The sequence below is a fragment of the Coregonus lavaretus genome (assembly GCF_964263955.1).
Source record: "Coregonus lavaretus genome assembly, chromosome: 28".
NCBI lineage: Eukaryota > Metazoa > Chordata > Actinopteri > Salmoniformes > Salmonidae > Coregonus > Coregonus lavaretus.
The window spans coordinates 20,326,833-20,347,647 of NC_140015.1; the positions used below are offsets into that span (position 1 = coordinate 20,326,833).

Here is a 20,815-nt window from a genome sequence, read left to right on the forward strand (position 1 = left end):
CACACAATACCCCATAATGTCAAAGTGGAATTAAAAATGAAAAGCTGTAATGTCTTGAGTCAATAAGTATTCAACCCCTTTGTTATGGCAAGCCTAAGTAATAAGATGCATGGACTCAGTCTGTGTGCAATAATATTGTTTAACATGGTTTTTTTATGACTACCCCATCTCTGTAACCCACACATACAATTATCTGTAAGGTCCCTCAGTCGAGCAATGAATTTCAAGCACAGATTCAACCACAAAGATCAGGGAGGTTTTCCAATGGCTTGCAGAGAAGGGCACCTATTGGTAGATGTTTTTTTTTTTTATAGCAGACACTGAATATCCCTTTGAGCATGGTGAAGTTATTAATTACGCTTTGGATGATGTATCAATACACCCAGTCACAACAAAGATGCAGGTGTCCTTCCTAACTCAGTTGCCGGAGAGGAAGGAAACCGCTCAGGGATTTCACCATGAGGCCAATGGTGACTTTAAAACAGTTAGAGCTTAATAGCTGTGATAGGAGAAAACTGAGGATGGATCAACAACATTGTGGTTACTCCACAAAGTAACCTAAATGACAGAGTGAATATAAAAATATTCCAAAACATGCATCCTGTTTGCAACAAGGCACTAAAGTAATACTGCAAAGAATGTGGCAAAGAAATGAATGTTTTGTCTAAATACAAAGTGTTATGTTTGGGGCAACTACAACACAACACATTACTGAGTACCACTCTCCATAGTTTCAAGCATGGTGGAGGCTGCATCCTGTTATGAGAATGCTTGTCATCGGCAAGGACTAGGGAGTTTTTTAGGATGAAAAGAAAGGGAATAGAGCTAAGCACAGGCAACATCCTAGAGGAAAACTGGTTCAGTCTGCTTTCTAACAGACACTGGGAGACAAATTCACCTTTCAGCAGGAAAATACACAAGGCCAAAACTACACTGGAGTTGCTTACCAAGACAACATTGAATGTTCCTGAGTGACCTAGTTACAGTTTTGACTTAAATCGACTTGAACATCTATGGCAAGACTTGAAAATGGCTGTCTAGCAATGGTCAACAACCAACTTGATAGAGCTTGAAGAATTTAAAAAAGAATAATGGGCAAATATGGTACAATCCAGGTGTTCAAAGCTCTTAGAGACTTACCCAGAAAGACTCACAGTTGTAATCGCCACTGTATCGCTGCATTCTAAACTCTGATGGTGGATCTCTATGTGTATGAAGGGACTGTTGTTTTGGCTAGGTGACTCAGGTCTCTGCTCTCTACCCCGCATTGATGTTGAATGTGATATGTATGAATTGTAATATATTTCCTGCTAAAATAAAACATTATGGAGGGAGAAGTCAATTTACTGACACTCACAAGTACACACAAGCACTCACACACACATAAACACACACACACACCCAAACACACGGGGTGGATGTGTGAGGCCTCTGTCACACACACCACACCCAGAACACCAGTCTCTCTGCCTCACACACATGAATAAGCAAACACAAACACATAGCCTACACACCAAATATGCACAGCAGTTTTGCAGTCTTTTATGTCCAACTGACTTTGGAGGCTTGTATAGAGATACAATATCAACAACAGAAATATCCAGAATAGCAATAGTACATTGAACTACTATGCCCAATATGACATAATGTAAGGATATTCAGGTAACTGCCAAAATAAAGGAAACATTTGGGTAAATGAGGGATACGAAGTATAGCCTCCTGAGACCCAGCAATTCTTTTTTGTCCTCTTTAGTGGACATCAGTCATTGGTCCTTATCTCTGAGGCCATACAAGCCACTATATTAAGTCCTGTTGTCACTTTGAGAGGACATTCTGGGCTTTTCAATTATATCACATGTGTGGGGGTATGACCTTGACAACTTTATCTTCCTGGTCCTGGAAATCTGAAAAGAAGTGTGTGTAATTATTAATTATAATTTTTGTGAGTTTGACATTAAAATTGTTTCTAGAAAGTGAATATCTCAGGAATAGTTAAATGAGTTGGCAGGACTGTAATAATTTTGTCACATTAAATAAGAGCTAAATAAGAGCTTATCAAGAAATGTCCTCTGTAGTGGACATCCGGATGCCGCAACTATGTTTTTCACCTTCTGTACCCATTGACTGTAATGTTCATATTTATGTCCTAATGACCACTACAGAAGACAATTTAGCATTTACAATCAAATATAAATAACAATATATATAGTTCTTGGTAACGTTTTTTTTCATCCCAAACACTTATGTTATGTAAAATTAAATACATGAAAATAATAATAAAGGAGGGTCTCAGGAGGATATTGAAAGTAGGTGCTTCCACACAGGTTTGGTTCCTGAGTTATTTAAGCAATTAACATCCCATCATGCTTATCATGTACAGTACCAGTCAAGAGTTTGGACACACCTACTCATTCAAGGGTTTGTCTTTATTTTTACTATTTTCTACATTGTAGAATAATAGTGAAGACATCAAAACTATGAAATAACACATATGGAATCATGTAGTAACCAAATCAGTGTTAAACAAATCAAAATATATTTTATATTTGAGATTCTTCAAATAGCCACCCTTTGCCTTGATGACAACTTTGCACACTCTTGACATTCTTTCAACCAGCTTCACCTGGAATGCTTAACCAACAGTCTTGAAGGAGTTCCCAAATATGCTGAGCACTTGTTGGCTGCTTTTCGTTCACTCTGCCGTCCGACTCATCCCAAACCATCTCAATTGGGTTGAGGTTGCGGGATTGTGGAGGCCAGGTCATCTGATGCAGCACTGCATCACTCTCCTTCTTGGTAAAATAGCCCTTAAACAGCCTGGATGTGTGTTGGGTCATTGTCCTGTTGAAAAACAAATGATAGTCCCACTAAGCCCAAACCAGAAGGGATGGTGTATCGCTGCAGTGTGCCTTGAATTCTAAATAAATCATAGTGTCACCAGCAAAGCACCCCTCACCATAACACCTCCTCCTCCATGCTTTACGGTAGGAACTACACAGGCGGAGATCATCCGTTCACCCACACCGCATCTCACAAAGACACGGCGGTTGAAACCAAAACCTTAAATTTGGACTCCAGACCAAAGGACAAATTTCCACCAGTCTAATGTCCATTGCTCATGTTTCTTGGCCCAAGCAGGTCTCTTCTTCTTATTGGTGTCCTTTAGTAGTGGTTTCTTTGCAGAAATTCGACCATGAAGGCCTGCTTCACACAGTCCCCTCTGAACAGTTGATGTTGAGATGTGTCTCTGACTTCAACTCTGTGAAGCATTTATTTGGGCTGCAATTACTGAGGCTGGTAACTCTAATGAACTTATCCACTGCAGCAGAGGTAACTCTGGGTCTTCCATTCCTGTGGCGGTCCTCATGAGAGCCAGTTTACATTTACATTTTAGTCATTTAGCTGACGCTCTTATCCAGAGCGACTTACAGTTAGTGAGTGCCTACATTTTTTTTTTTTTTTTTCATAGCACTTGATCATAGCACTTGATGGTTTTTGCGACTGCACTTGAAGAAACTTTCAAAGTTCTTGAAATGTTCCATATTGACTGACCTTCATGTCTTAAAGTAATGATGGCTGTTGTTTCTCTTTGCTTATTTGAGCTGTTCTTGCCATAATATGGACTTGGTCTTTTACCAAATAGGGCTATCTTCTGTATACCTCCCTACCTTGTCACAACACAACTGATTGGCTCAAACGCATTAAGAAGGAAAGAAATTCCACAAATTAAGACACACCTTTTAATTTAAATGTATTCCAGGTGACTACCTCATGAAGTTGGTTGAGAGAATGCCAAGTGTGCACACACACACACAAACATACATTTACACAAGGAAAAGGGTGGCTACTTTGAAGAATCTAAAATATAAAATATATTTTGATTTGTTTAACACTTTTTTGGTTACTACATGATTCCATATGTGTTATTTCATAGTTTTGATGTCTTCACTATTCTTCTACAATGTAAAAAATACTAAGAATAAAGAAAAACCCTTGAATGAGTAGGTGTGTTCAAACTTTTGACTGGTAGTGTGTAGAAATGTTTCCCAGTTGCCCATTATCTTGGCTACCATGGCTAGAAGAAGAGATTTCAGTGACTTTGAAAGAGGGGTCTCAAAGGAGCATAGGGGACTTAATAAAGGGTGAGTGCGCATGTGTGTGTGTGTGTCTCAGTCACCAGATCTCAACCCAATTGAACACTTATGGGAGATTCTGGAGCGGCACCTGAGACACTTGTAGAATCATTGAAGCTGTTAAAGCAGCTCATGGTGGCCCAATGCCCTATTAAGACACTTTACTTTATATATTTATTTTGTCAGTTACCTGCATATAAGGATAGAGATGAATTGGACATTAATGTAGATGCACTGCAGAAAACCATGCTTATCAGATGAGGCAGAATAAGCTATAAAATCCACCTCTGTCTCTTTCAGCTGCGATTCACAATGTCATGAGATTCTCTCTCTCTCAAGTTCACACATCCCTTTCACATCCGCACTGGTTCCCATCACTGCAAGGTTGCACCCATCCAGTCCCAGCGTCCGCTTTTCTAACCTCTCTAGGCCATCACGAATAGACATACACCCTAAGAAACACACAGCTGTGTACAATAGGCTACATCATTTTGGCAATCTCCCTCCATTTAGTTACTGTAAGCGTTCTAAAACTCCACCTGACCCAGATACCACACACACACACCTACAAAATGGAACAAATAGAAGTTCAATAACATAAAACAAATGGCAAATCCAATAACCCAATCACATGCTATTACTGTACAGTACCCTATGCCTGATCACCAGGACAAGATAATGGACCAAGAAATACATTTCCTCCCACAATAATTTAGTGACTCTTTAACATAGTTAGAAGCTTATAGTGGTGGTGATTGACACTCTGGTAGTCTTTGCCTTATCATCAATGACCCCTGGTGGATATGGAGCATCAATGACCCCTGGTGGATATGGAGCATCAATGACCCCTGGTGGATATGGAGCATCAATGCATCTTATTATTCATCATCGTGTGTCAATACTATATTAGTGAGTTTGTACGCATTAAATCACCCCAGATTCGACCAAATAGAGAGATTTTATTTAGATTGATATCTTTGCTAGTTGCTAAATATACACTCAATTATGGAAAAGAAGATATTCTTGGGTTGTGGTACAGCGGATCTGTCTCACACAGAAGGCATCTTGCCGTGAACCCGGATGCGATAAACACATGTGTATTCCTGGTGACCCCAGTTGCTGAGGATGCGAAGCTCCACATAGTGATACACACTGTTAAGGTTCTGAGAGAGAAAAGTCCAGTGTTAGAATCATTTTGACACTTTTATTATTTCAGCCCGCCTGTTGCATAAACAATCATCCCAAAAGTTGAACTGCTTAAAGCCTAATTAAATTGGAATAATCTGAGTCATGGTCTGGAATTATGTCATCTGTATCTCTACCACGTGTATCTCTACCATGTGTATCCCCACTGGGCACAGACGTCAATTCAACGTCTATTCCACTTTGGTTCAATGTAATTTTATTGAAATGAAGTGGAAACAACGTTGATTCAACCAGTGTGTGCCCAGTGGGTCTCTTCCATGTGTATCTCTAATATCTCTTTGTTAGTATCTGACTCACAGGCAGTTTAAATGTCTGGACAGGATCCCCAGCCTGGTTAAACATGAAAGTCCCAAGCCGGGTTCCCTCTTCTCTGTCAGTAGCCATGCCCTACACACACAGACAGAGAGAGAGAAAGAGAGAGAGATAGAGAGTTAATTAAAGGTACTCAGCATAACACTCCAAAAACATCCCTGTGTGGTTCTGATCAAATATACAGGGGTCAGAGGTGACTCACGTAGACGGCGAAGTCCTTGGGAGCGCTTTTGATGTGTCCGGTGGCAGAGATGGCGGCGGAGATATGCTCCACAGTAACGTGGGTGACGTGGACAGGGTGAGACAGGGCCACGGTCATGGTGCCCTGGGCCCCGTGGGAACCGCCAACACTTTACCAGGCTGCACCCGCTGGCCCTTTGGAGAGGAGAGAAGGGGAAGAGTAGGGGGGAAGCAAGAGAGAGGAGTGTCAGGTTGATAGTGATCTTTAAAGTGCATTCAATCATGGCCACATTACAGTTTACAAAGGAAGGAGAGAGACAGACGGAGGGAGGGAGAGATTGAAAGTGTGAGTAGAGGAGTGAGGCAGGAGAGAGGAAGAGAGAGAGACAAACACACAGAGAGAGAAAGATGGAGACATGGCATATACAAACAGAGAGAGAGAGAGAGAGAGAGAGAGAGAGAGAGAGAGAGAGAGAGAGAGAGAGAGAGAGAGAGAGAGAGAGAGAGAGAGAGAGAGAGAGAGAGAGAGAGAGAGAGAGAGAGAGAGAGAGAGAGAGAGAGAGAGAGAGAGAGAGAGAGAGAGAGAGAGAGAGAGAGAGAGTGAGAGAGAGAGAGAGAGAGAGAAAGAAAGAAAGAAAGAAAGAAAGAGAGGTCCCTACCTGGATGACAGTCCGGGGGCTCTCTGATGGAAACCACAGGGGAATCCCCAGGAAACTCACGTGGGCCGAACCGGTTTTATATGTCTCAGAGCACCGACTGGTCACAATGCTGCCACCTACACACACACACGCGCGGACACACACACACGCGCGGACACACACACACGCGCGGACACACACACACGCGCGGACACACACACACGCGCGGACACACACACACACACACACACACACACACACACACACACACACACACACACACACACACACACACACACACACACAGTGAGCTCTGAGCATATTCAATAATATAGTCTATACCAGGAATCATCAACTAGATTCAACCGCGGGCCGATTTTTTCGTGAGTGGATGGTCGGGGGACCGGAACATAAAAGAATCCCAAACAGATATAATATTTGACAAAAACATGATCATTTCAAAACTTGCCTTACATTTGTATACAATCATGTGTCTCTCTATTATGCGTGGGAATACATGGGAACAGATTTCCAAAAGTAAAATAACTGGTGTTTATACAGTCTTTTATGTCCAAAAAAATAAGAAATATGTAAAAAAAATTGCTCAGAAAACTGTGGGGGGGGGGGGGCAAATAAAATCACCAGTTGGGGAACCCTGATCTATACAGTATACAATGGTGCTGAACAGTGATGATATCACAAACCTTGGGACTCGAGGGCGAAGTTGGGCATTTTGTCAGCCAGTGGACGACTGTAGTCTTTCACCACCTGTTTCACATCCTGACACACACACACACACACACCCACACACAAACATACATTTACACACGATTATATCACATTTCATGTTTATTTTGTGGGCAAATAATACAAACTATTTAAAAACTACCTGGGCTAGTCTATCTCTGAGCCATTTGCCCATGGCCTCTTTGAACTCAGGGGTCAGGTGTGTGTTGGTTGGTGTCGGAGCGGGAGGAGGCTGGTTCTTTATAGAGGTCACCTGATGCTGCAGCTACAGAAACAGAGATCACATACATTAGGAAAGAAAGGGTGTGTGTGTGTGTGTGTGTGTGTGTGTGTGTGTGTGTGTGTGTGTGTGTGTGTGTGTGTGTGTGTGTGTGTGTGTGTGTGTGTGTGTGTGTGTGTGTATTACCGTGTTGCTGACGTCCTCCAGGGCCCTAACTCTTCCTCTAGTAAGGAATTGGTGTTCTTGATGATCAGCCAACTGCTTGCTGAACTCTGTAGCTTCCTGATCCAGGCGACGATCAAAACTCACACTCTCAAAGCCCACACTAGAGACAATACAATACAATACAAACCAATACAATACAATACAACTTTATTTTCCATTTTGGGAGAGAGGTTTGTCCTCTAGAATAGAATACAACATAACTTTTAGGAGTAGGAGCTAGGGGCTAGGGTTTAGGGGCTAGGAGCTAGGGGATAGGGTTTAGGGGCTAGGAGCTAGGGGCTAGGGGCTAGGGTTTAGGGGCTAGGAACTAGGGGCTAGGGTTTAGGGGCTAGGAGCTAGGGGCTAGGGTTTAGGGGCTAGGAGCTAGGGGCTAGGCACTGAGCTAGTTTCAGGACTGGCCCACACTCACCTGTCAACGCTCACTCTCATGTCGTCAATCTCGGCCCTCACGTCCCTCAGGTCCTTAGTCATTATTTGCACCATCTGTAGGGGAGACAAACTCAATTCAGTTCAATTCAATTCCATTGCCTTAATTCATTCCTGAGCTGCAATTATTGACACCTAAATTAAAGAATATTGGACGAAACACAACGTTGGGCAGTGTTTTTAAACTTTCAAGGTATGCCAATTTAAAGGGATAGATTGAGGCGTCTCACCTCGGAAATGTCCCGTTGCTGCTTTTCTTTCTGTTTCATCATTTCAATCTCTCTCTGCAAGACACAAGTCAGATAACCAAATTAATATGTCCATCGGAGTTGAGGTCAATTCCATTTAAATTCTAGTCAATTGAGAAAGGGAACAAACTCCAATTGAAAATCTAAATGTTCCTAATTGAAAAGCATTGAAGAGACTAGGAATTGGAATTTGAATTTTGGTGTACTTCCCTGAAATGATGGAATTTAAATGGAATTGATCCCAACCTATTTTCAGCATACTCTCTCTCCCTCTCATCCCTCTTTCTCTCTCTCTCTCTCTCGCTCTCTCTCACCAGTATACTATCCATTTTCATTTCGAAAGCTGAATTCATGGTAGGAGTTCCATGCTGTCGAAAGAGATTCAACAAGTCTTTATTGGACTATCATGCTCATAGCTTCAATGCCGCATTCACCCAATCAAGTCATAGATAATACAGACATGATATTTACAGTAGGCCTAAGTACAACATTAGACAGATGAAAAACAGGTCCTACCATAGTCTTTTGAGTCAGGTCAGGTCGAGGGTCAGGTTGAGTCGGTCGGGTCATCAGATTCATTTTCATGGTGGGGAATGCAGTTGAAAACAGGAATACTGCTGGGAAGATATTGTAGTACTAGTTACACAGAGGACATCTAGTTGATTAGGAGGACATTTAGATGTGTAAACATGTGATGTAACACTCACCGAAGGTCAGAAGAAAGGGGAGGAGGAAGAGCAGGATGGCAAACCAGGAAGGCAACCATGAACGGGCTACATGGGGAGACACATAGAGCCAAAGCTAATACTAATGCTAACAAACAAGGCACAAGCAGAGAGAAAAGCTAACGCTCAGCTAATGCTAACAAACAAACTACGAGCATAGAGACCAGGTGTCTCTAATGTTGTCTCTCATTCACAAACACACACACACACTGCACTCACTGCAGCTAGCACCGGTCCTTGTGCTGATGCCACTAGAGAAGCTCCTGCTGGAGCGTGTCCTAAGCCTTGGTGGCTCTTCAGAGCAGTAGCCAGAGCTGTAGCTCATGCTGGAGAAGCTCAGGCTGGGCTCCAGGGCCACACTGGGGGCCACACTAGAAGGAGACAGGAAGGTCTGCCTTCTCTGGGTGGCCCTCAATGTCGGAGCCAAGCCTGACATAGGGAGGGAGAGGGGGAGAGGCAGAGAGAAGGAGAGAAGGGAGGTTGAGTATTTTAGACATTTACAGTATATTGTGTATACATATCAAATTATTTCCGATCGACACAAGTGTTGGGGTTAGGGGGTTGGTGCTTAGCCTGGTCCCAGATCTATTTGTGCTATCTTGCCAACTCCTATGGCCATTGCCATGGCGTGACAATGACCACAGGAGCTGGAAGGACAGAACAAACAGATCTCAGACCAGGCTACTAGTCGGCACAAGGGGCTAATAGAGGTTGTCAATGTGAACACCAACTAGCTAGGACAGGAAGTGATGTCTGCAGTACCAATGTCATCAGCATTGATGTTTCGCTCATTTGTGACGTTGGTGGCACTGACAGTGCCGCTGGCCTGACTGGATCGGGAAGAACCACCCTTACGCCCCCCAGTTCTCTTCTTATTGAAAACCCTGAGAGGGACACACACAGTTTTAACATTGTTCTAACACTACCGTACAATACAAAAAAGATCACACGCAAGATGAACTCATAATCACCTGACGGGGCTCTCCCTATAGGAGATGCTGGAGGAAGACTCTTCATCAGAGGACTGGTTATAGTACCCTACGGTTACCAGCCTCTCGCTTCTCCTAGGCATGACTGAGAGAGAGAGTGAGAGAGCAAGAGAGAGCATGCTGAAAATAGGTTGGGTCAATTCCATTTAAAATTCCATCACTTCAGGGAAGTAGCCTAAAACTCTAATTCCAATTCCTAGTCTCTTCAATGCTTTTCAATTAGGAACATTTTGAATTTCAATTGGAGTTTTATTGATTTCAAATTAACCTACTTTTAAACAAATAGGCCTACTGACTAAAACCAGGCATTTTATCACAGATATAAATAGCCTTCCACTTACCGAAGTCTTGCACTCATATGCTACAGTAATCTCAGTAATTTCGCAGTCTGTAAAATCAGATGTTGCAAGAGCAAGTGAAACTTTGCAAATGAGCCACTGTGTTGAAAACTGCAATGACATGGTTATTTACATTGTTGTGTCGATTGAACCCAGGTCACGTCATAATCGTCTCTCTGCGTGTTCTGAGCTACTTGATTGACGGGCAGTGCGATCCCTACCCTAAACCCTAACCTTAACCCCTACCCTAACCTTAACTATAACCCTTACTTAACCCCAACCTGAACCCTTACCTTAACCCTTTTAAATGTCAACTTCAATGGGGTATGTCCCAAGGTTCCCAGATAGCACGGACCCTTGATTGACAGTGGTCCTCCCGCTCATTCGTCTCCAAATTGATTGTTCGAATAAGTAACCCCATGAGTTTATTTTATTTATTTATTAAGTTTATTCAAAAGGGACCATGTACAATTAATACAAATGTCACAAGAAATGTGATGTATTGTAATTTGTATTAGATTTAGCCTAGCTAAACAGCTAATTTAGACTTCATCTCTAGTCCCTGGCCCGGACAGCTGAACTATAGCCTTCATTTTTTAGGTCGATTGGAGTCTCATGATAAAAATGGTAAGCCTATAAACTACTGTAAGAGGGAACTTGTGCCAGCCAGGGTGAAATAAATAAGCACAATAGATATTGTATTTTTTTGTAATAATACTTTTTTAGTGGGGGGGGGGGGGGGGGGGGGGTAGGCCTAGGCTACAGGCAGAGCTTTCTATTGCAATAAAAGGCTTTGGGTCCGGACTGTGCTGAAATGAATTAGATTTCTTCTCGACATCCCACTTCGTCATGACAACCGTTAAAGAGCCAAAACCCCGTCTTAGTCACCACCACTGCCGCGGCGCTCCACTCGCAACACCAGTCACCGCCCGCAATAGAAAGGTTTTTCATGAAGTTTAATTCTTGAGAGAACCGGACCGCACCGGACTAGTCACCCCAGAGCGATGCACCGCACAATTCACTGTTGTTTTTCTAGACACCGCTTGAGCAGCATACGGATAAGAAAACGTTTTTGTGAAAGAGAAAGCTGTCTGACAAACGTGCTGTGAATGCAGGTAAGTTTTATTATTTTTGCATTGTGTTATTTAACAACTCTTGAGAATACTTAACGCATCTGATTTAATAACTGATCAACTTTAAATGTAAATCTTAGCCTAAATATATGCTACTGAAATACTGCAGTCCAATGTCACACTCACATAAAGGTGTAACACAATGCGAATGACACTTCCAATATTTTGTTGTCCACTTTTCCTCTAGCCTACCCTACTTGTCATAACCAGGGAACACTGGTATACTGACTAGTCTACTACCTCATATCTGTATATGGCAGTGTGTCAATTAAAACTGCAGTCAACAAGATGTCACATATTACCCTATTACTTGGAACCATAGTAGCTCAGTTGGTAGAGCATGGCGCTTGCAACGCCAGGGTTGTGGGTTCGATTCCCACGGGGGACCAGTACGAAAATGTATGCACTCACTACTGTAAGTCGCACTGGATAAGAGCGTCTGCTAAAATGTAAACTATATTAGGCAAGTGTTTTTTAAGCATATTCTCTTTCAGAAGGGGAGGGTAAGCACTTTAAGTTTGTTTAACAAAGCTCTCTGGAACAGTTCTACACCACAAGACTTGCTGGTTGGGGAAAAAACATAGTGGGTTGAACAGGAGACCAGTCATAAATGAGTCTGTCTCCTATATAGTGCTATTTTTCCTCTCACTTCCTTTTCTGAATATTTTGTCACTTTCCCTACAGTCAAATCTCCTACACCAATGTTTGGTCTGGTCCCACTGGAGGACTGCAACTGATTCCTTTCAGGTCTGCAATTGAGTCAGGATCCTGGCACAAGAAGCATTGGAGTTGGTGACAGCAGAATCACGATTCCACCATTTTGTTAGCCAGCCCTTCACCCAGCATAAGCCATGTTCAGCCTGTCAGAGCTGGCCTCTCCGAGTGAGCGGCAGGGCAGCTCCAAGCTGCTGAAGCCCTGGTGGGAGGTCTTCATGGAGTACCTGGTGGTGCTGATGCTCATGGTGTCTGTGTTGTCAGGCACCCTGTTGCTGTCTCGAGACAGGGTGGTGTGTCTCCCCCTGGACCTCGCTACCACCCCCACTAACCAGAGCACCTCCTCCAGCAGTGGTGCCGTCCCTCAACCGCACCCCCCTAACAGGCCCCCCAACAAGCCACCCCCCCTACCAGCCAACCCCTGGACCCCTGCTAGGGGCAGGCGCACCCACCTGGACTACCAGCAGTACGTCTACATTAGCCAGGTGTGCTACCACGAGGCCCTGCCCTGGTACTCCCGCTTCTTCCCCTATGTGGCTCTACTCCAGTCCCTGGTGCTATTGGCCAGCGGTTGCTTCTGGTTCCACTTCCCCCTCACCTCTGCCCGCATAGAGCACTTCCTGGCCATCCTGGCCAAGTGCTGTGAGTCGCCCTGGACCTCCCGTGCCCTGTCCCATGCCGCCCGCCAGGAGGAGGGAGGGGAGGAGACAGGACCCCAGGATCTCCAAATGCCTCCTCCTACTCTCCTGTCTTCACCCTCCATACCCCGCAACCGCCAGTCTAGCCTGGACTCGGGCACAGACAGCCCCCTGCTGGTAAGATCGGATAGCGCGTCCACTGCAACCCCTCCCTCGCCCTGCCCCTCCACTCTCTCCCGGACCTCCTCCCTGTCCTCTGTGTCTCTGTCCCGGGCCCGTGTCCCGGCTTCCAAATCCCCTGTGGTGCTGGATGGTTCACGGCGGGTTGCCAGTTTGGACCGGAGTGACGGAGAACAGGCCAGGGCACTGTTCGAGAGGGTGCGCCGCTTCCGCTCCCACTGTGAGAACTCTGAAGTAATCTACAAGGTCAGGGGTCATTTACTGAATGTCTCTGAACTCTTTTTTTATGTATCTGTTTATCATACCACACCTCCACTTCACTATCCCTGTTTCCTCCTCACTCCTGCTGTAGGTGTACTTGGCCCAGACGGTGTTCAAGCTGCTGCTGGTGGTGCTGATAGTGGGCTACACCACCCCTCTGATGGGCTCGATCTCGTTCACCCACACCTGCCTGCCCCAGGCCCATGCCCTGACTGGCTACAGTGCCTTTGAGTGTACCCATGCCCTGGCCTCAGTCCTCCACAAGTTGCTGCTGGCCTACATCAGCCTGGTGGGGCTGTTTGGCCTGCTGAGCCTCTACACCCTCAGCTGGATCCTCCACAGGTCTGGATAGCAGATTAGTGTCAAGACTTTTTTGAGTGTTGTGTCTGTAATTTGCATTTTATTTTCCCATCTGTTTTAATTGGCTTTGCTCTGCAGCCAGTGGTGTAAAGTACTTAAGTAAACATACTTTAAAGTACTACGTAAGTATTTTAGCAATTACATTTACTTTTGAGACGTAAGTATATTTAAAACCAAATACTTTTAGACTTTTACTCAAGTAGTATTTTTCTGGGTGACTTTCACTTTTACTTGATTCATTTTCTAATTAAAGTATCTTTACTTTTACTCAAGTATGACAATTTGGTACTTTTTCCACCACTGTCTGCAGCATAATACACTGTTAGTACCTTTACTGTTAACTATACAGTGCTCTGTTTGTGGTTGTCCACCCCTCAGCTGCCTGCGTCAATACTCCTTTAACAAACTGAGGGAGCTGGGCTCCATGAGGGATGTCCCTGACCTGTGTAATGACCTGGCCTTCCTGTTACATATGGCTGACCAGTACGACCCCCTGCTGGCCCAGCGCCTTTCCGTCTTCCTGTCACCCGTCAGCGAGACACGCCTGCTGGAGGAGAGCCTGGAGAGGCGCTGGGGGGCCGAGAGGCTGCGCTCCATGACCACGGTCGACCCCGAGGGACGGCCCCTGCTGCAGCTGGTGGCCCTGCCGCGCCTGCCCCCCGCCCTCTTCACCCTCAGCCAGTTGGTGGTACTCAAGCTGGAGCTCATCACGGACGCCAAGCTCCCCGCACAGGTGGCCAACATGACCTCACTCAGGTGAGCCATATAGCCAACAATGAAGCCACCAAATATTGAAAGAATGTTCATGAAATATACACTTTATACAAGTGTTTGGCTTGGTGTGTTCTAGACAAGGGGCTTCAACTGTTTTATTTGTCACAACAGGGAGCTTCATTTGTACCACTGTACTGCAGCCATGCAGCCTGGTGCCCTGGTGGTTCTGCAGGAGCGTCTGGAGGCCCTGCACCTCACCTTCACCCAGGCTGCAGAGATCCCCGGCTGGGTCTACTCTCTCCGCGGCCTGCAGCAGCTGCACCTGTCTGGCCGGTTGGGCTGTGAGGGCGGGGTGGGCCGTGGCTGGGCCCTGGGAAGCCTCCGGCAGCTCCGTCACCTCCGTGTGCTGGTCCTGAGGGGCATGCTGCAGCGTGTACCCGGGGAGTTGGGGGAGGTGGCGGGAAGCCTGGTGAGGCTGGAGATCCACAACGAGGGCTCCAGGCTGCTGGTGCTGACAGGGCTGCGGCGTGTGGCCGGCCTGACAGAGCTGCAGCTGCAGGACTGCCACCTGGAACGCCTACCCTCGGCCCTGCTGGCCCTCACCAGCCTGCGCACCCTGGATCTGCAGCACAACAGCCTGCGGACCTTGGAGGAGCTCCTGGGGCTGGCGCACCTCCGCCGCCTCTCCTGCCTCAGGCTGGCCCATAACCGTATTCTGGCCCTACCGGCTAGTGTTGGTGTGCTGCGTGCTCTGGAGCTCCTGGACCTGGGGTACAACCAGCTCCAGAGCCTTCCCCCGGCCCTCTTCAACCTCCACCACCTACGTCGCCTCCTACTGGCTGGCAACCTGCTGGACAAGCTGCCGGCAGAGGTAGGGGCGCTGACATTTCTTACCGAGCTGGACCTGAGTGGGAACAGGCTGGAGAGCCTGCCTCCAGAGCTTTTCAGTCGCTGTTTGGAGCTGCGGAGCCTGAATGTATCCCACAACTCCCTGGGTTCCCTGCCTCCAGGGCTGAGCAACCTGAGCCAGCTGTCCAGGCTGGACCTGCGCAGCAACAGTCTGGAGGAGCTGCCCATGGAGCTGGGCTTCTGTTCAGGACTGCACGGAGAAGGTCTGCTGGTGGAAGACTGGCTGCTCCATGCACTGCCACGCCATTTGAAGGAGTTCCTAACCCAGCCTGGCTCTCCTACTGGCAAATCCTTAGAATCACACTCCCGTCCAGACTCAGATAGCTTCCCCTACTTCTCGGCTACCCAGTGGAGCTTCTCCTCCGCTCTGGAATCACGGATATAGAACTGGAGATGAATATTGTCTAACCAGTCATTGAATACATTCAACATCTTGTAGTGTTTGTATTGTTTCGGACAATTCATATATATTTTACTGCTTATTTCTGACCACTTCTTTTCTTTTTTACCACCTCTTTTTCTTCTTGACCATTCTTTTCTATGTTTATCACTTGTTGAGATTGTGGGGTACATCACTGCAGTGCTGACATCCACAATCTTCCTAGACAAAAAGTGATTTTACATGACAGTTCATAGACTTTGCTGCAGTGAAATGTTCGATGCCTTATGTCCCTGTACTGTTTATATAACATTAATATATATAACCCTATGGAAAAACTGAGAAGTCTTTGCTTCCACTATGAGAGTCCTCTATTCATTCACTCTCAAGGCAAAAACAGGCTTTTGGAGGAGGCTGCATAAGACTGGATGAATGCATGTGCTACTGCACTGGATTAGACATTGACATGGAACAATCTTTATTATCCCCATGGCGGAGCTCAGAGATCCCTCCACAGGCTTACTGAAACTTTGGGCTTTCTGGGACTTGTTTGTCTGAGGAGGACAATACCCTGAGCTCCAATGAGCTTATGAAGTTCAAAGGCCTAAACTGCACATGTGGAAACAGACTGAAATTGGACAGACTGAAAGGATTTAAACGACCAATAAGATTAACATTAAAATTTATTCGTACTTGTTTTGCACATATTTAATCTTCAAAAATCTAAAATTAATCTTACTAGCATTGGGTGCAGCTTTTTGTGAAACTAATACTGATGTGAAACTAATACAATAGTATGCTTGTTCAGAGAATTAGCACTTTATTGTGACTACCGAAATGATTAAAACTTTAAATTAAATTTAAGTTAAATACTAATTACAGTACATGCCCTTATTGGTGCTGATTGGGACTATGTTATCATTAGACCTACAATGTAATACAAAACACATTCCAATTAATAATTGCAAAAACATTTGCCCCTTGAGGACAAATAAAGTTTATTGAATAAATGAAGTGTGTGTGTGTGTGTGTTCTACTGTACACAAGACCATGGTCAATCTTAGTGACTTAATTAATTTAATACACTAGGAAAGTCCCGCCTACTTCCTGGATCATCTCACATACTGTTTTTGAATGAGATTCAACATTATATCATAAAATTCATAAAAACGCGATCATTTAAGATATGTAAAATTATATTCGTATTCGTGGATTAATTTACTTCTTCCCAATATGTTTTATAAGGTATTCGATTACAAAATAGAAAACGCAATCGAAAATGTTCATGAAAGACATCAGGTAGAAGTATCATTGCTATGTGGATGACACTCAACTACTTTTCTCCTTCCCCCTTCTGACACCCAGGTGGCGATCCACATCTCTGCGTGCCTGGCAGATATCTCAATTTGGATGTCGGCCCACCACCTCAAGCTAAACCTCGACAAGACGGAACTGCTCTTCCTCCCGGGGAAGGCCTGCCCGCTCAAAGACCTCTCCATCACGGTTGACAACTCCACAGCGTCGCCCTCCCAGAGCGCAAAGAACCTTGGCGTACCGCTGGACAACACCCTGTCGTTCTCTGCAAACATCAAAGCAGTGACCCGCTCCTGCGGGTTCATGCTCTACAACATCCGTAGAGTACGACCCTACCTCACACAGGAAGTGGGGCAGGTCCTAATCCAGGCACTTGTCCTCTCAGGTCTGGACTACTGCAACTCGCTGTTGGCTGGGCTCCCCGCTTGTGCCATCAAACCCCTGCAACAGCCCGCCTGGTTTTCAACCTTCCCAAGTTCTCTGATGTCACCCCGCTCCTCCGCACACTCCACTGGCTTCCAGTCGAAGCTCGCATCCACTAAAAGACCATGGTGCTTACCTACGGAACAGCAAGAGGAACTGCCCCTCCCTACCTTCAGGCTATGCTCAAACAACAACAGTGTTGGTCCCATGTTTCATGAACTGAAATACAAGATCCCAGAAATTTACCATACTCATTTCTCTCAAATGTTGTGCACAAATTTGTTTACATCCCTGTTAGTGACCATTTCTCCTTTGCCAAGATAATCCATCCACCTGACAGGCCATATCAAGAATCTGATTAAACAGCATGATCATTACACAGGTGCACCTTGTGCTGGGGACAATAAAAAACCACTCACACAACACAATGCCACAGATGTCTCAAGTTTTGAGGGAGTGCCGCAATTGGCATGCCGACTGCAGGAATGTCCACAAGAGCTGTTGCCAGAGAATGTAATGTTAATAAGCCGCCTCCAACTTCGTTTTAGAGAATTTGGCAGTACGTCCAACCGACCTCACAACTGCAGACCACGTGTATGGCGTCGTCTGAGTGAGCCGTTTGCTGACATCAACGTTGTGAAAAGAGTTCCCCATGGTGGCGGTGGAGTTATGGTATAGGCAGGCATAAACTACAGACAACGAACACAATTGCATTTTATCGATGGCAATTTGAATGCACAAAAATACCAGGATGAGATGCTGAGGCCCATTGTGAGGCCTATTTTCATTAGGGTATCTGTGTTGTTATGTGTTAATAACATGAAGACTACGTTACCCAGCAGGCTATGCGAGAGGGGGGGGGGGGGGTTGAAGTATGCCTTGCATGGCTACACAAGGAGATTGCTAGCTGAAGTATCAGTTTATTATAAGTAGTTCAACCTACTCCCCGGGTTTGTCATTATTCAAAGGAACAAACATAACATGGTGTCAGATTGGTAGTCGCTATGACGAGACAGAGAAAAGAAAGGAGTAACTCTGCAAATTTCCGCGACGAAAATTAAACATTCTACCACAAGTCAAGTGACGTGAGTAGTCGAAAATGCTAGCTTGCAAGAGCAATGCCAACGATCCGCAGCAGCGAGTGTGACAGCAGCGAGAGCGAGGCTGCACTGGAATCTGTTGATGAGCAACCTACCGAAGTAAGAGAAATTGAAACTGTACCTGTTTCCCGTCATGGATAGGCTTAGTCCTCCTACTCCTATGCAGTTAACAGCCAATCTAGCTGACAATTGGAAACGTTTCAAGCAGAGATTCAATATCTACCTAGCAGCCAGTGGAGCAGGGGGAGATGATGACAAATTGAAAGCTTCCATTTTTCTGCATGTTATTGGAGAGGATGCATTGGACATTTACAATAGCTTTCAGCTAGACTAGGCAAACTTGACATCTGCGCATGGCTAAATTTGAAGAGTACTTTGTACCAAGCCAGAACGTCACGTTTGAGAGATACAAGTTTTTCTCTCATGATCAGAAACAGGGAGTCAGTTTTGACCAGTACTTGGCTGAGCTGAACACACTGAGCAAAACGTGTGAATTTGAAAACCTGAAAGACTCACTAGTGAAAGACAGGATAGTCTGTGGCATACTTGATAATGGACTCAAGGAGAGATTGCTGCGTGAGCAAGATTTAACTTTGGATAAAGCAGTGAATGTGTCGAGCAGATGAAACCACCAGAACACAAGCTAAAGAGCTGAGCAGGATGAGATGTCAGTGCAATAAAAAGAGAGGAGCAACACAAGGCTTTACAAAACAAAAACAAGCAAAAGATCAAAACACTACAATGTGGAAAATGTGGATTTATCCACAAGCCAAAAAATTGCCCTGCATATGGCAAATCGTGTAACAACTGTGGAAAAAATAAGCATTTCTCAAAATGCTGCAAAGCTGAGGCTACAAAGAAAAAGGTTCACACAGTCAAAGAGGAGACTGAATAATTTTTTGTTGATTCTGTGGAAATATGCAATGCAGTAAAAGCTGAATGGATTGTGCCATTGACTGTGAATGAAACTAGAATACCATTCAAGCTCGATACTGGAGCTCAGGTAAACCGGTTGTTGCTGGATGACTACAAAACACTGAAAGTGAAGAGAAAAATACACCCTGTGAAAATCAAGTTACTGGTTATACTGGGGAGAACGTACCGGTTAAAGGAAGCTGCATAGTAACTTTACAGCACAAAGGAAAACAGTTCAAAGCACAGCTGCTGATCGTGGAAAATAGTGTACAGCCTATTCTCGGAATCAGTGCATGTGAAAAGCTCAATTTGGTGAAAAGAGTGTATGAAGTGACATCACAGACTGAAAATGACCAAGAATTGCTACTGGCTGAGTACGAGGATGTGTTTGAGGGTCTCGGATGTTTACCTGGAGAACACAAAATATGTACTGATGACAAAATTACTCCAGTTGTGCATGCGTGCAGATTGGGTAAGCTCACTGGTTATTGTGGTGAAAATGAACGGCGATCTCAGGATATGTCTAGACCCGAGAGATCTCAACAAAGCTATCAAGCGAGAGCATTTCAAGTTGCCAACCAGAAAATAGATAATGTCGCAGTTTGCTGGAGCAAAGTGGTTCAGTAAGCTTGATGCTTCATCAGGATTCTGGCAAATTAAGCTAGATGATGCAAGCTCAAGGCTTTGCACATCCAACACACCTGAGGGCAGGTACAGATTTCTTTGTCTACCATATGGGATTCTCTCAGCGCCAGAGGTCTACCACAAGACAATTCACATGATCTTCGAGCACATTCCAGGAGTAGAGACCATGATGGACGACATTATCATCTGGGGCTCCACAAAAGAAGAACACGACGCGCGAGTGAGACAAGTGCTGGACCTGACACGGAAAGTCAACCTGAAACTAAACAAGGACAAATGCGAGTTTGATGTGAAAACACTTACCTTCATGGGAGACGTACTTTCAGAGGATGGAGTCAAACCAGACCCGAGGAAAACATCAGCCATCAACAACATGGAGCGCCCGAAGGACAAGGACGACGTGAGACGCTTCATGGGCATGATCACCTACCTTGCAAATTTCATACCTCAACTGTCAGCACAGTCTGCTCCACTCAGATGTCTTCTGGAACAGAAAAACGAATGTGAATGGTCCCATGAGCAGGAAAACTGCTTCAAAAACCTAAAGAAGGCAATCACGGAAGAGACAGTGCACAGGTTCTATGATCCAGAGAAAAGCACAAGGATTTCTGCAGATGCATCACAGTTTGGCCTGGGAGCAGTTCTTCTGCAACAGAATGACGACACATGGCAACCTGTCGCTTATGCGTCCAGAGCCTTGACAGGCGCAGAAACAAGGTATGCACAAATAGAGAAAGAACTAC

General features: G+C 45.1%; 2 protein-coding genes and 1 long non-coding RNA gene across 3 annotated transcripts; 1 reads left to right on the forward strand and 2 right to left on the reverse strand.

Annotated features, from left to right (window-relative positions):
- Positions 1–5,118: 5,118 nt before the first annotated feature.
- On the reverse strand, positions 5,119–5,966 carry LOC311103965. The gene is made up of 3 exons (XR_014610126.1): positions 5,854–5,966; positions 5,637–5,726; positions 5,119–5,296 (listed from the first exon to the last, which is right to left on the reverse strand). It is a non-coding gene; the product is annotated as an uncharacterized lncRNA (long non-coding RNA).
- LOC311103916 (uncharacterized protein) lies at positions 5,967–18,817 on the reverse strand (the record flags this gene model as incomplete). The annotated part of the gene is made up of 14 exons (XM_084145540.1): positions 18,736–18,817; positions 10,032–10,134; positions 9,823–9,944; positions 9,280–9,489; positions 9,043–9,108; positions 8,852–8,949; positions 8,650–8,703; positions 8,318–8,371; positions 8,071–8,144; positions 7,623–7,761; positions 7,359–7,481; positions 7,174–7,249; positions 6,491–6,606; positions 5,967–6,026 (listed from the first exon to the last, which is right to left on the reverse strand). Exons 2-14 carry the CDS (start codon positions 10,130–10,132, stop codon positions 5,967–5,969), a joined length of 1,293 nt encoding a protein of 430 aa, XP_084001666.1. The 5' UTR covers positions 10,133–10,134; positions 18,736–18,817.
- On the forward strand, positions 12,372–15,681 carry LOC311104324 (volume-regulated anion channel subunit LRRC8D-like; the record flags this gene model as incomplete). Its single annotated transcript, XM_084146138.1, has 4 exons — positions 12,372–13,298; positions 13,405–13,655; positions 14,052–14,429; positions 14,559–15,681. The coding sequence occupies 4 exons, from the start codon at positions 12,372–12,374 to the stop codon at positions 15,679–15,681; spliced, it is 2,679 nt and encodes an 892-aa protein (XP_084002264.1).
- Positions 18,818–20,815: the final 1,998 nt, after the last annotated feature.